This window comes from Equus quagga, chromosome 14 (genome assembly GCF_021613505.1).
Source record: "Equus quagga isolate Etosha38 chromosome 14, UCLA_HA_Equagga_1.0, whole genome shotgun sequence".
Lineage (NCBI taxonomy): Eukaryota > Metazoa > Chordata > Mammalia > Perissodactyla > Equidae > Equus > Equus quagga.
The window spans coordinates 44,652,915-44,665,817 of NC_060280.1; the positions used below are offsets into that span (position 1 = coordinate 44,652,915).

At 37.8% G+C, this 12,903-nt stretch overlaps 1 protein-coding gene across 1 annotated transcript in view; it reads right to left on the reverse strand.

Moving 5' to 3' along the window:
- SLC36A4 (solute carrier family 36 member 4) overlaps positions 1-12,903 on the reverse strand; it is a 54,326-nt gene that overhangs the window by 13,634 nt on the left and 27,789 nt on the right. Inside the window, exons 7-9 of the mRNA XM_046685626.1 lie at positions 11,969-12,196; positions 9,984-10,082; positions 6,528-6,697 (exon numbers count right to left, since the gene is read on the reverse strand). Of these exons, the coding sequence (XP_046541582.1) occupies positions 6,528-6,697; positions 9,984-10,082; positions 11,969-12,196 (497 nt within the window). The remainder of the gene's footprint in view (positions 1-6,527; positions 6,698-9,983; positions 10,083-11,968; positions 12,197-12,903) is intronic.

A 12,903-nucleotide genomic window follows, 5' to 3' on the forward strand; every position in this document is an offset into this window, starting at 1 on the left:
AGAAATTACATCCAATCATCACAACTAAAAATACCTCACAGAATATAAATGATTATTGCTTGAAAACAAAATCTGCTATACTGGTAGCAAATAAATTTAATACCTTAGTAAAGCGCAGAAATGTATTTTTTAAATAAGTTTGCAGTCGATATATGAAACCAGATTATGGGAGGAAAAACAACTAACAGGTCCAGTGAAAACATGAGTTTTGAAAATACAGGATTTCAAAATTTTTAATGCTTCTATTCTTCTCTCTACATTGGCTCAAATCAATACTTAACCTAAATTCACAGATACGAACATTTAAAAATTGTTTAAAAGCCAACCTGGGAAATAAGTTGTTGACTGGCTCGCTCTCTCTCGGGTTGAATACAGAAGCTACTCTGGGAAAGAATCTGATACATGACTTTCCCTCAGGGCCGCTTCATGACACTCGGGTTAAGAATCTTGAGGGTTTAAGCTCTATTAAGAAGAAAAGGAGTCTTCTTGAGGACCAGCTACAATTCTTACCAAGAACCTCACCTCGCTCTACGCTAAACGCTAAGACAGCCAGGGTTATGTGGCATCCACCGCTAGACTGACTGCTTTGAACCACCACGCTTGCTACATGCTCACTGGAGTGTCAGGATTATGAAGAGATTGTTATCTCTTCACTGCTGTTTCTCTTGTGCCTGGAACAGCACCTCGTACATAAAAGGCACACAACAAATATCTGTTAAGTGAATAAAGGAATTTGGTAGACGTTCTTCATTTTGGATTCAATATAATTAATGACAGTCATTCTGATGAGGAAAGGCAGAGGCAGTTTTGGGCCAGGATTTCCAGATACAGGCAACTTTAATATTGGAAGAAGATTATTAAGAATTTGTGAGGGAGAGGACAGAGAAAACAGTCCAGGATACATGAATCTTCTTTCTCTAGTTACCTTAAATTTCTTTCTCTATTTCTTTATTTATTGTGCCTCTTGGTGAGTCCATTCTTGCCTAAACATTTTCATCTCGGGCAACAAGCTCCTTGGAGTTCAACCCCTTGACCGCCTGTGGGATCAATGAAGATCAATTGATTACCTGCCGCTACCAGGCACCCAGCTCCTGTATTTGCTACAAACATGGGCTTAGACTCGGGGGCTGTTCTGTTTTGGAGGGAAAATGAAGTCCCAGTTTAATTATCTTAATAAATTAAAATGCCTACCTCATCCCTGTTCTTATATGCTTCTACCCTACTTTTTGATTCAGCCTTTCCTATCCAATATCTGCTTCACAAAGAATGCCACATGTGAGACAGCAGAAGTCACCTTACTGCTTCCCTGTGTCTGTTCGTGTGAAAATCTAATACCCTTGATATTTCTTAGAAGTCCATGTCTGCTGATTTAATGAGTAACGTATGAATTTAGTCTAGGCCAGTATTTTTCAAACCCTCATCATGACCCATTAGTGGGTTAGGATATCAATTGAGTGGATTGTAAGAAGTTTTTTCCCTAATATATAGACTAGAGTAGAGAATATCACGGAACACTGTATGTAGAAAAACTAAAGGTTTTTACTTAACCTTTCACTTATTTCAGTTATTTACATGTGTGTGGGCGACGTGTACCACAAAGATTCTTATGCACAAGGACACATACACACTTACTTCTATTACAGTTTTTCCATAGAACATATTTTCCTTTCTTACTGTAGGTTGCCATTTACAAAGTTAGGGGCTGGCCCAGTGGCGTAATGGTTAAGTTCATGCACTCTGCTTTGGCAGCCCAGGGTTCACAGGTTCAGATCCTAGGCATGGACCTACACACTACTCATTAAGCCATGCTGTGGCGGCATCCCACATACAAAAGAATAGAGAACAATTGGCCAGATGTTAGCTTAGGGACAATCTTCCTCACCAAAAAAAAAGTTAAAGAGCCACTAACTGAAACCAAATAAGCTGGTATAGTAAACTGTGATGGGAAAAAGAAGAAGGAGTATGGAACAGACCTTGTGTTTCAGACTGGTAAAAAGAAAACAACAAAACAAAACTGAACAAATGAGACCAACAACAAAAAAAGATGTTTGTTCCTATGATGTATATACTATCACTCAAGAGGACACAGTGACAGAACCCAAATAAATACTATTGGCTATGTTAAGTCCTCTTAAGAACTTAGACCATCACTGATACTCAATGATTACCATCAAGTCTCTACATCTCCAACCTTCCCTGACAAGAATGACAGAAGCTGGAAACCACCTTCTGGTTTAAATTCCATAAATTACTATCAGAGGAGTCGGAGAGTATAATCTAAACACAATCGCCCAGAATATTTTCTAATGATCTGACACTCACTCAACACAAACTCAAAAGATAATACCCTTCTTTTAAAGCCTCTGCTGGGGGCCTGCCTAACTCCACAGCCATTTTTTTCTTCAGACTAATCTCACGCCAACTTTTCCCATTTGGGACCTCCTTGTTGGTGAGGAGATCCTGTAAGTTAAAGTGCTACATAGTAACTCACATCAGAACCTGAGACCATTTGTGTGAAAGAAAAGAATCCACATAAAGTGAAAGGAAAAATTCTACAAATCAATCCCGATGACAAGGAACACCATTTTATGGTCTGTGTTACTGTCACATGACCTTATTTAAATAGATTTTTGAACTCCAGTATTCAAGAGGTTCATCAGCTCCTCTTGGTGGTTTTGCTTGCCCCTGCACTGCGCCTGTCCTTCTCAGAGCACATATTCCCTCCTCGGTGTGGCAGTTGCTAAGGGTTCTCAAAGCTTTAGGCTAAACATGGTGCTGAAGCATCAATTTCACTCAAAGGTTTTTTTGAGGGGGAATTATTTTTATATAAAAAGCAACATGGAGATTATGAACTAGAATGTAAAAGTGTACTTGTTTTTAATAGAGCATGAATTGATGCAATCCTTGAGGCAGGCTATTTGGGATAATGCACCAGGATAGCCAAGGGAACGCTTTTTTTCTCTTCTCTGCCATTTGGGTTACTTCAGTGGAAATCTCAGAGAAACATGCTAAAACATCACTCAGCTAGGACTAGTAGTGGTGCCTTGGTTATATTATCAGGCAACAGGGTTTTAAGCCTAGAACACTATTTGACAAACATTTACAGCCTAAGTGCTGAGCAAGGTGCTAGATTGTGGAGATGCATCACAAACCAGGAAGATGCAGGGTTCCGGCCCTCAAGGTGCTCATGTTCTAGCTCAGAACTGTGATTTTACTTCATTATCATCTTTTTTTTTTGTTTAAAGGTTTTATTTTTCCTTTTTCTCCCAAAGCCCCCCAGTGCATAGTTGTGTATTTTTAGTTTTGGGTCTTTCTAATTGTGGCATGTGGGACACCGCCTCAGCATGGCTTGATGAGCAGTGCCATGTCCTTGCCCAGGATTCGAACTGGTGAAATCCTAGGCCGCCAAAGCGGAGTGTGCAAACCCGACCACTCGGCCACGGGGCCGGCCCCTCCGTATCATCTTTAAAATATATTCTTTATTTCAAAAACTAAATGCAAGATGTTGAACAATATCATTCATAACTAGTTTTCAAAGATGATGCCTCAATAAGATTGAGGGTAATAAATAATTAATAATAATTTGGAGCCTCTCTAATCCATACTTGCTTTATCCTGGGGCTGCTTTCTAATTCCATCTTTTCTTGTAAAAATATCCCTTACGAACTCTGAGACTTTAAGTCAATAGGGAATCAAAAGCCCTTTACAGGGCTGGCCCAGCAGCACAGGGGTTAAGTTCATGACCTCTGTTTTGGCAGCCTGGGGTTTGGAGATTAGGATCCTGAGCACAGACCTACACAGTGCTCATCAAGCCATGCTGTGGCAGCGTCCCACATGTAAAATAGAGGAAGACTGGCACAGAGGTTACTTCAGCGACAATCTTCCTCAAGCAAAAAGAGGAAGATTGGGAATGGATGTTAACTCACAGCCAATCTTCCTTACCAAGAAAAAAAAAATCCCTTTACAGCTTCTCAAAGCTAGTAGCTATTAGTCCCTAGGATCCTGTGGCAGTCATTGGCTGTCATACTTGGCCAGTACAGGGTACAGTGCACATTCTCTAACTTTGTAGGTCTACTTCCTGAAGCACAGGGAGAAAAGGGAAGAAGAGATTCATATGTGGTATATCAAGAAAGGAATCTTAGCCATAATTCCATGATTATTTTAATGCAAGTTACTCATTTTACGCAAGACTGTCAGTGTATAAGACAAGCATCTCCTCTCCAGTATCTATCAGTCGTGGCTGTTATTTTCGCTGTCCCGGCTGCAGAGACCATAAAGAAATAGACTACGGGCCACAAGAGGCATATCTCCACAATGAAAAGGTATTACCCAACAGAAGTTCTCTAAAGGAGAATACTTATCTTGATGTGCTTTCCTGTGTTTTCCAGATTTTGTTTCTTAGGATATTTGTACTAGGCTTTCCTCTAAGTGAAAAGCAGGTGTCTAGCTAGGCTTTCATGAATAGAAACTATGATCTGATAGTCCGTTTTTAATTAAGACTTGCAACTAGGTCCATTCTAACTGGAAAGCCATAGCAATTAAGGATAAGGCGAGTGGTGGGAAGGGGAGGCAGAAAAACGGAAGGATTAATGAGAGCTACGGCAGGGACAGTATCCTGCCTTCACATTTAGTTGTGAATACCAAAAGGACTCCCTACTTATCTTTGCCCACTGTCCCTCCACATGGTCTCAACTCTCTGGGGATGGGAACATCTTAACCTAACATGCACGCATACTCACTTCAGTTTCTTCTCCTGTAAGATTTTCTTTAAATATTTTTGTAAATTAAGAGTAGGGAAGAATTCTGAGCTTGTTTCCACCTACATTTTATACTTGACACTAAAAGTACTTGTCAAATTTATTTATAAAATTATTTTTAAGATTTAGTCTAAAAATTATTCTAAGTGGGGAAAAATATCATTCTATTTTCTAGATATTGTATAGTATTTGAAAAGAGGAACTATCCTACCATAATTTTTAGCCTTGATTCTCTTATATTAAGCTGTTCAAGCTTCTAGTCCATATTCAACTATTACATAAAAGAAAAAGAAACCATTTGAATGGAACAAAACTATTATAATCAACTGTAACATATGTTGTTGAAATAAACGCTAAACACTATGTATCTTATTTGTAGTCATATCTCCAGTTTAAAATAAATGTATAACATTTGAAACGTTTCCATCTTGAAATATATTTATAAACTATGTCATAGCTTAAGTAAAACTCTAAGATAAGCACACTGCGGGTGTGGCCCTTGTGCAACCTGGAAACTATTCTGGGTACATGCCCTCTACCGTAAATGGCTTCCTATATACATTTGTTCTAACAATGTTTTTGACTCCAGTAAAGACCCAGGATTAAAATGATTACTGAATGGTAGACTCTCATCAGGAAGCCAGTCAGAAGATATAATATTTAACATTTAAGGTTTCACAGACTTCTATCCAAGCAGCTAAAGGAGCAGTGACATTAACTAAATCAGCCATGTAGCTTTTACTTTGCATTTACCAAAATTAAGGAGTTACCTTCCATTTTATAAATAAGGGAGCAAGTTTGCATGGTAATCACTGACAATTTTAAACCTTTACAGACCAATCTCTGGAAGAAGAGAAAACCTTATATATTGCTTCCTTTAGCAGAATATGGTTCTAGTATTAAATATTAAGACACACCATATTATTTTATTTATTTACAATGAGTCCTAACTGTGTTCTGAGAGGCTTGGGGTACATAAAATATTGAAGCTGACCAGTAAGTTGGTCTAGTGGCTAAGATTCAGTGCTCCTACTGCTATGGCCCAGCTTTGCTTCCCAGTCAGGGAATCATGCTACCTCTTTGTCAACTGTCATCCTGTGATGACTGCGTGTTGCTCTGATGCTCAAAGCTCTGCCACCAGCAATTCAAACACCAGCACGGTCACCCATGGTGGACAGCTTTCAGTGGAGCTTCCAGACTAGACAGACTAGGAAGAGGACCTCGCCACCCACTTCCAAAAAAATTGGCTCTGAAAACCCTGTGAAGAGCAGGCAGCATTGTCTGACAGCGCCGGAAGGTGAGAGGATGGCATGAACAGACCGGGCAGGGTTCTGCTCTGCGGTACACAGGGGTGCTAGGAGTTGGAATGGACTGGACAGCACTAACAACAACAAAAAATAACAAGGGCCCTAAGTGATGGGTTTTATTATTTTATAAGAAACCCAGAGAGCTGGATTTTTTGGCAGCAAGGATAAGTATTAAATTTTTTATAAAATGAGTCCATATTAAAAGAATCCATGCTTTACTCTTTATTCAAATTTGGAACATCCTATAATTTTTCATCTTTTTAAAAAATCCCACAAGGATCCGCAAAATCATCGATAGTCTCCTCTGAAGATTATAAAATAATTCTAGATTACACAAATAAATGACAGCAAAAATTTCAAATGTTTGAACCATAAATCCAAGAACACACCTTTATCATCAAACATGGGTAAACTATAACTATAAAGTATACAAACGAGGATTAACAAACTCATATCTACCTACCATACGTCTTGGGGAAGATTTAAAGTGATGCTGCCTTTGATTTCATCGCGGAAACACATATATCCTAAGGTGGCTAAGGTCACATACAGAGTTGTAACAATTCCCATGCCAATATTCAATGCCTGGGGGAAGCGTTTTGATTCTTTCATTTGATTTTCCAGCGGAAGGACCTAAGAAGAGAATGCAAGTAATACAAGTAATTTAAAACAATCTATTATTGTCTTACACACACACAAATTAATCTTTCTATAGTGTATAATGCAAATCTTTTTTCCTTTACAACAACACTTACAATTGTTGAAATTCTTTTTCTAGGTGTTATATCTTTTTTTTATACTACAGAGTTTCACATTCTTCTAACAAAAAGATTTGAAATCAGCTCTTAGCAGGCAAACCTGTCAGTTTTTGTTTTAAACAAACTTTTTCCTTTGGAATAATTTCAGATTTACAGAAAAGTCGCAAAGATAAACAGAAAACTCCCACGTACCTGTGACCAGTTTCCCCTACTGTCAACATTTTACACAAGGTACATTTGCTACAACTAAGAACCAACATTGGTACGTCACTGCTGAACTCCACACTTTATTTGGGTTTCACGAGTTCTCCCACCCGTGTCCTTCTGTTCCAGGTCCCATCCAGGACACCACACTGCACCTGTCACACACTTCCCTAGTCTCCTCCAGTGTGTGACAGTTTCTCAGTCTTTCCCTATTGTTCCTTGTCTGGACAGTGTTGAGGAGTATTAATTAGGTTGTTGGTATAATGTCCCTCTATTTGGGTTTCTCCGATATTTTCCTCATGACTAGACTGAGATTACAGGTATAGGAAGATACCACAGAGGTGAAGTGCCCTGCCCATCACACATGCTGCGGACACGACCTATCCCTGGGAAAGTTAATTTTGATCACCTGGTTAGGTGCTATCTGCCAGGTTTCTCTGCTTGTGAAGTTCTTTTCTTCCCCCTCATACTCTGTTCACTGGAAGCAAGTCACTGAATGCAGCCCACACTCCAGGGACGAGGACGGACACCTCCAGGAGCGGAAGTATCTATATACATTATTTGTAGATAATATATATACTACTTCTATATACTTCTTAAGCATTTATTTATATTAGTATGGATTCATTTGTATTTGTTTTATACTTTGCGTATGATCCAGAACACTGCTGTTTATTTTGTTGCTCATATGTTTCCAGCTTTAGTCATGGTGAATTCTATCAGGTGGGTTCTTGTGTCCCTCTGACATGCCTCCAGTCTTTTGTTTTTTGAGCATGTCCAAACTTTCTGGCACTACACGATACTCCAGACTCATCTTGAATTTCCTTGCATCAGCCCATTTCTTGAAAGAACTTTGGTTCTTTCGTTGGAGAATGGTATTTAGAATTCAAGATCTGGGTGCTTGCTGCTACTGAGGCATGACTACTTACAGGCTCTCTCAGTAGAGAGTGCTAGGAAATCTACATACGTATGCTACCCATGTATACACGTTTATAATTGTTTCTTTGTCTCTCTATCTGTATCTATTGTCTGTCAATTTAGTGAGATGAATAAATTATTTTAAGTATGTTAAAAAAATACCTTTAACGAAAAGAAATAAAGGCTACTTGAAAAGTTAAGTTTTTTACGAAAATCTTTAGAGGTTTTGGCCATATGATTTGACCATATAATGAAACACATTAAGTAATAATAGCAAGTATTTACTAAGTGTTTACACTGTGCCAGGTATTCTTCTAAAAGCTTTGCATGCAGCATCTCATTTAGTCCTCACAGTAACCATGAGATAATAACTCTAATATTATCTCCACTTTTCAGGTTAGTCAGGTCGATATGGAAATATTAGCTGTTAATTAGAGAGAACAGAGAACAATTTGCATGCTCTGGAGATAATCCAGACCTGAAATAAGGGGATATGGTCAAGAATGGTGCCAGTGCAGCTAGAAACTAAGGAGAAAGGGAAGGAAACGAACATTTATGGAGGCTTCCCCTGTGTCAAGCAGTATCATAGGTATTTTTACATATAATCTCATTTACAAAACAGATTTGGGGAAATATGAAAGAAGAATCAACATCCCTTAATTACTGACTGGAATGGGGAAAACCGGGGACAGAGTGAAAAGAGTTACTCCAGTGTTTCAAGCTTGAGTGACTGAAAGTAAAACCAAAAGAAATAGGGAAATGAGAAAGTAAAGCTGGTTTTGGACAAGAGAGTATGTGTCCGACTCTGGAACTGTTGAATTTGAAATGTCAGAGGAATAACACAACTGGAAATGTCCGACAGTTAACTAGAGCTTACTAGATAAAGACAGAAATGAAAATCTGCAGTGATGTCTGCAACAGTGATAAGTGGAGCTGTAACAATTTGTGAGAATTTCCTAAAGGAGAATTCAGAGAGAGCAGAAACTCAAGTAAAATGGTACAAAATGGTCTCTTGGGTCTATTTTGTCTGTGATTCATATGAATAGATGTTTATAAGTGGTTTTGCTCCCATACCAAACCATTAGACTATGAAACATAAGCTGTAGAGTAGACAGCAATATTCTGTTTTCCCCAAATCTACACATTCTAGGCTTCAAATAAACTGGAAGCATCCTGAATGGGTGCTTGTGTCTCTTAGTTATTAGCTTTATGATAACATCGTTTCTCAAAACAAATATGATATGCACAAATCTGAAGGGAGAATTTATATTTGACTCTTCTTAATGTAATATAAACTTTGTAACGATTTCAATTCACATCAAATCATCCAGACTATAAAATATGACATTTGGGATTTATCTGAATTTAACTTGGGCTTGGTAGAGTAGATGGAATAGAGATAAAATAAAATTGTCCGAGTTAATCGTTTTTGAAGCTGGGTGATGCTTACATAGGAGCTCATTATACTATGCTCTAAATTTTGTAAAGGTTTGAAATTTTCCACACTAAAATGTTAAAAATCATCTATTCTAATGTCTCCATTTAACAGATTAAGAAAAAGAGAATTAGAGAGTTTAAAAAATACGTCTAAGATTAAACTCTTGGTTAGTGGAAGCACTAAACTATAATTCAAGTCCATCACACCAAACTGCAAATTGTGTTCCAGGAATAAAGTAAATAGAAACAAAAAAGAAAAACATGCATTTTTAAATGTAGCTTGACTATATAAATCTTTACGTTGACTTAAGATTTTAAAAAATAATAATAGGGGCTGGGCTGGTGGGATAGTGGTTAAGTTGATGCATTCTGCTTTGGTGGCCCAGGGTTCGTGGGTTCAGAACCCAGGTACGGACCTACACACTGTTCATCAAGCATGCTGTGGTGGCATCCCACATACAAAAGAGAGGAAGACTGGCACAGATGTTAGCTCAGGGACAATCTTCCTCAAGCAAAAAGAGGAAGATTGGCAACAGATGTTAGCTTAGGGCCAATCTTCCTCATCTAAATAAATACATAAATAATAAAGAGTAAATCCTTACCACTCCTATGCCTTCAAAAGCAAACACAGCAGTACCAAAAAAGAGTGGGTATTTTTTCCAACCAGCCACTATTGGAAGGTTGTGGGGATCTGGCATATTCTGGAGAAAGAAAGAAAAAATAAGACAAGTTACATCTTTACTTATCTTAAAGGATTTAAAGTGAAAAAGCAAAACCATACACTTCTGAGCTTCACAACAGCAAATATGTGTTACAAAAGTGAATACTTCTTTCAATAAACACTTAAAGCACCCTATGTTAAATGTAGCCAAGCTGTTAGGATTTCACTGCCAAAAGCAACTGTATCCCTCGAGCCCACACATTCCACCTGAGCTAAATGCTCCTGATTACCTGTTTCCACCTGCAAGTCCTAGGCTGTTCACACTGGCTATGGCTCCTGCCACAACAGGAAGACATAAGCATACTCAGTGTCTGAGCTGACAGCCACGTAGTCAGTCGTTACCAACTCCTGATGGTGTCTAATGAAATTCATTCTCCACTCTATTCCCATTGCTCTTTCAGTCTCTAAGATACCTGGTTCCTGACTTTGGCTTTTTATCTCCTAACTCTGTGCTGCTCCCTGGTACAGGTCTCCTCTTGGTTTCAGTGTTTTATTCTTTGACCTGACAGTTGCCATTACCCTTACTATTTGTGTCTATGCCTTGACTCTGGCTTTGATTACCTGGTCCTGACTCATAGCCTTGTTCCAGTTCTCACTATCTGGAAATTCACGAACTGCACATCTTGTTGAAGATCTCTCACTCCACAATGGCCACTTCTTCCAGCTACTCAAGTCTAAGTTCCTGCTCTCCTCACCATCCTCTGTTCTCTGCTCTACCTGACTGGAAGTGGAACTCAAGGCCAAGGAAAGAGGATGAACAAAGAACCTGAACTGTGAAGCATATGGATAATTTGGGGAAATAGAGAGGTCTAGAGCATCTGAAGCATATGAAGAATTGTGTGATATAATGGTGGCACATGATTAAAAACATAAGCCAGGGTCAGAGTGAAAAGAGTATTAAAGTATTTGAATTATTTGATAACACTAAACTGTCACAAACTCCAGAAAGCCTTAGATCTTTCTGCCTGTCCCATTCTACTCTTACATGCTATGAGTCTACGGGTTTTGGAAGTCAGAGAGGAAAAGAAAATGAAACAGAGACCCATCATAAGAGAGCTTGTAATGAACTGCTAATGGAGACTTTATAACAATTACTTTGGCAGCAATATGTAAGATGAATTAGATCAGGAAAGAATAAAAGAGAGATTCTTGACCTTTTTGGAGTCATTGGCCCTTTGAGAGATAAAAGTTATACAGCTGTTCAGTAGAAAAACATACATATCTATACAGAAACTCTAAATCTTGCAAATAATTTTAAGGGATTTTCAGACCCCCTAAATCCCATCAATGGATTCTTTTAAGGAAACTGGGTTAAGAATCCCCAGACTATGGACAATGAAGTCAGTTGAGGTTATTGCACGCTTCAGATAAAGAGTTTATTAAAGACTAGTGTAGTAGCAGTGGACTGAAGTGGTGACAGTAAATAAAGGTTCAGAAGTGAAAGAAAATCGTAAAGTTACATCTACATTCCCATGTCTTACGATTGGTTCAAATCATAAAGGAATAAGCAAAACACTAATGAGTTCTTTGTTTCATGTTAGGCAATGTACTATGGCACGATCCTAAACCTCACAACTCTAAGAGGTAGGTATTACTATCTTCTGAAGCAATGTCATAAAGCCCAGAAGCATATTCATCAAGATTTAAAATCAGATCCAACAACAAAGCCTGTGCTTTCAATCTCTGTGTCATACACTTTTCTCATTAAGCAGAACCCCCAAAGGAAACCAAAGTTCACTGATGGTCTCCTGTGTGCCATCTATGAAGTAGGGGTCTTTACATATCATTAATTGTACCTCCAAAGTCAACAAAGAATTTACTTATTAAGAAACACATGACACTCAGTTAAAAACAAGTTATACTTACCCGAACAATGTATTGATAAATTATCACAAGACTGACAGCCATGGAAACGTTGGCAAGGAATGAAAGCACAAATAGATTCTTTAGCTCACGAATGAAGACCAAAAGAATTATAAACGGAAGAAAGCAAAGCATATATATCCTTAGGTCAATACTTCTTCTCTCACATGGATTTGATGAATTGGTACTATTCAAAACAATCACTTTACTCTCCAGGAATCCTTCATGAACCTATATAGGATACCAGAATAAGGAAGAGGGGGAAAAAACTTCCATCAATTTATAATCATAGAAGAGAAATACAAAAAATTGTGGTCTATACACTTATGATAAATTCCTTTAAAATAAATATTTGCATTTTCTCAAGATACTCTAGCTTCCTAGAAATATATATGTCAAATTTAAAGGTAATTAAAATAGGATAATCTTCTTTGCAAGATAACTTCTATCATACTGTGAAAAGAAAGTTCACTAGAGATAATCAAAAGTGGAAGCATACTTGTCTAAAAAGGCCATTGGGTATTCTACTCCAACTTATTTTCTTCAGCGTAGGAAACAAGCTCTAAGTACCTCTTAGAAATGTAAAGCAGTCAAAATAAAATTTAGAAATGACAGCCTAATTTTCAAAATGTTTTATACACTAATTGTTTCTAAATTATCACCACTATTAATAAATATTTATTAAGAAACCACTAAATTATGCACAGCCATATGCTAGACAGTAGATAAACGTTTGCTAGAACAAAAAAAGGTCTACAGGATAAATCAACTTTACCTTAAAATTTATTCAGCCACTTCTATAAACCAATATTCAGTTTGCAAAAGAGACACAATGATTTATAGGCTCTATAGATTAAAAATTGCCTCTGATCAATAAATTACATAATCCAGTTTACTAAAATAGAAATGAAATTCTAGAGGACTTTAAAAACTCACAG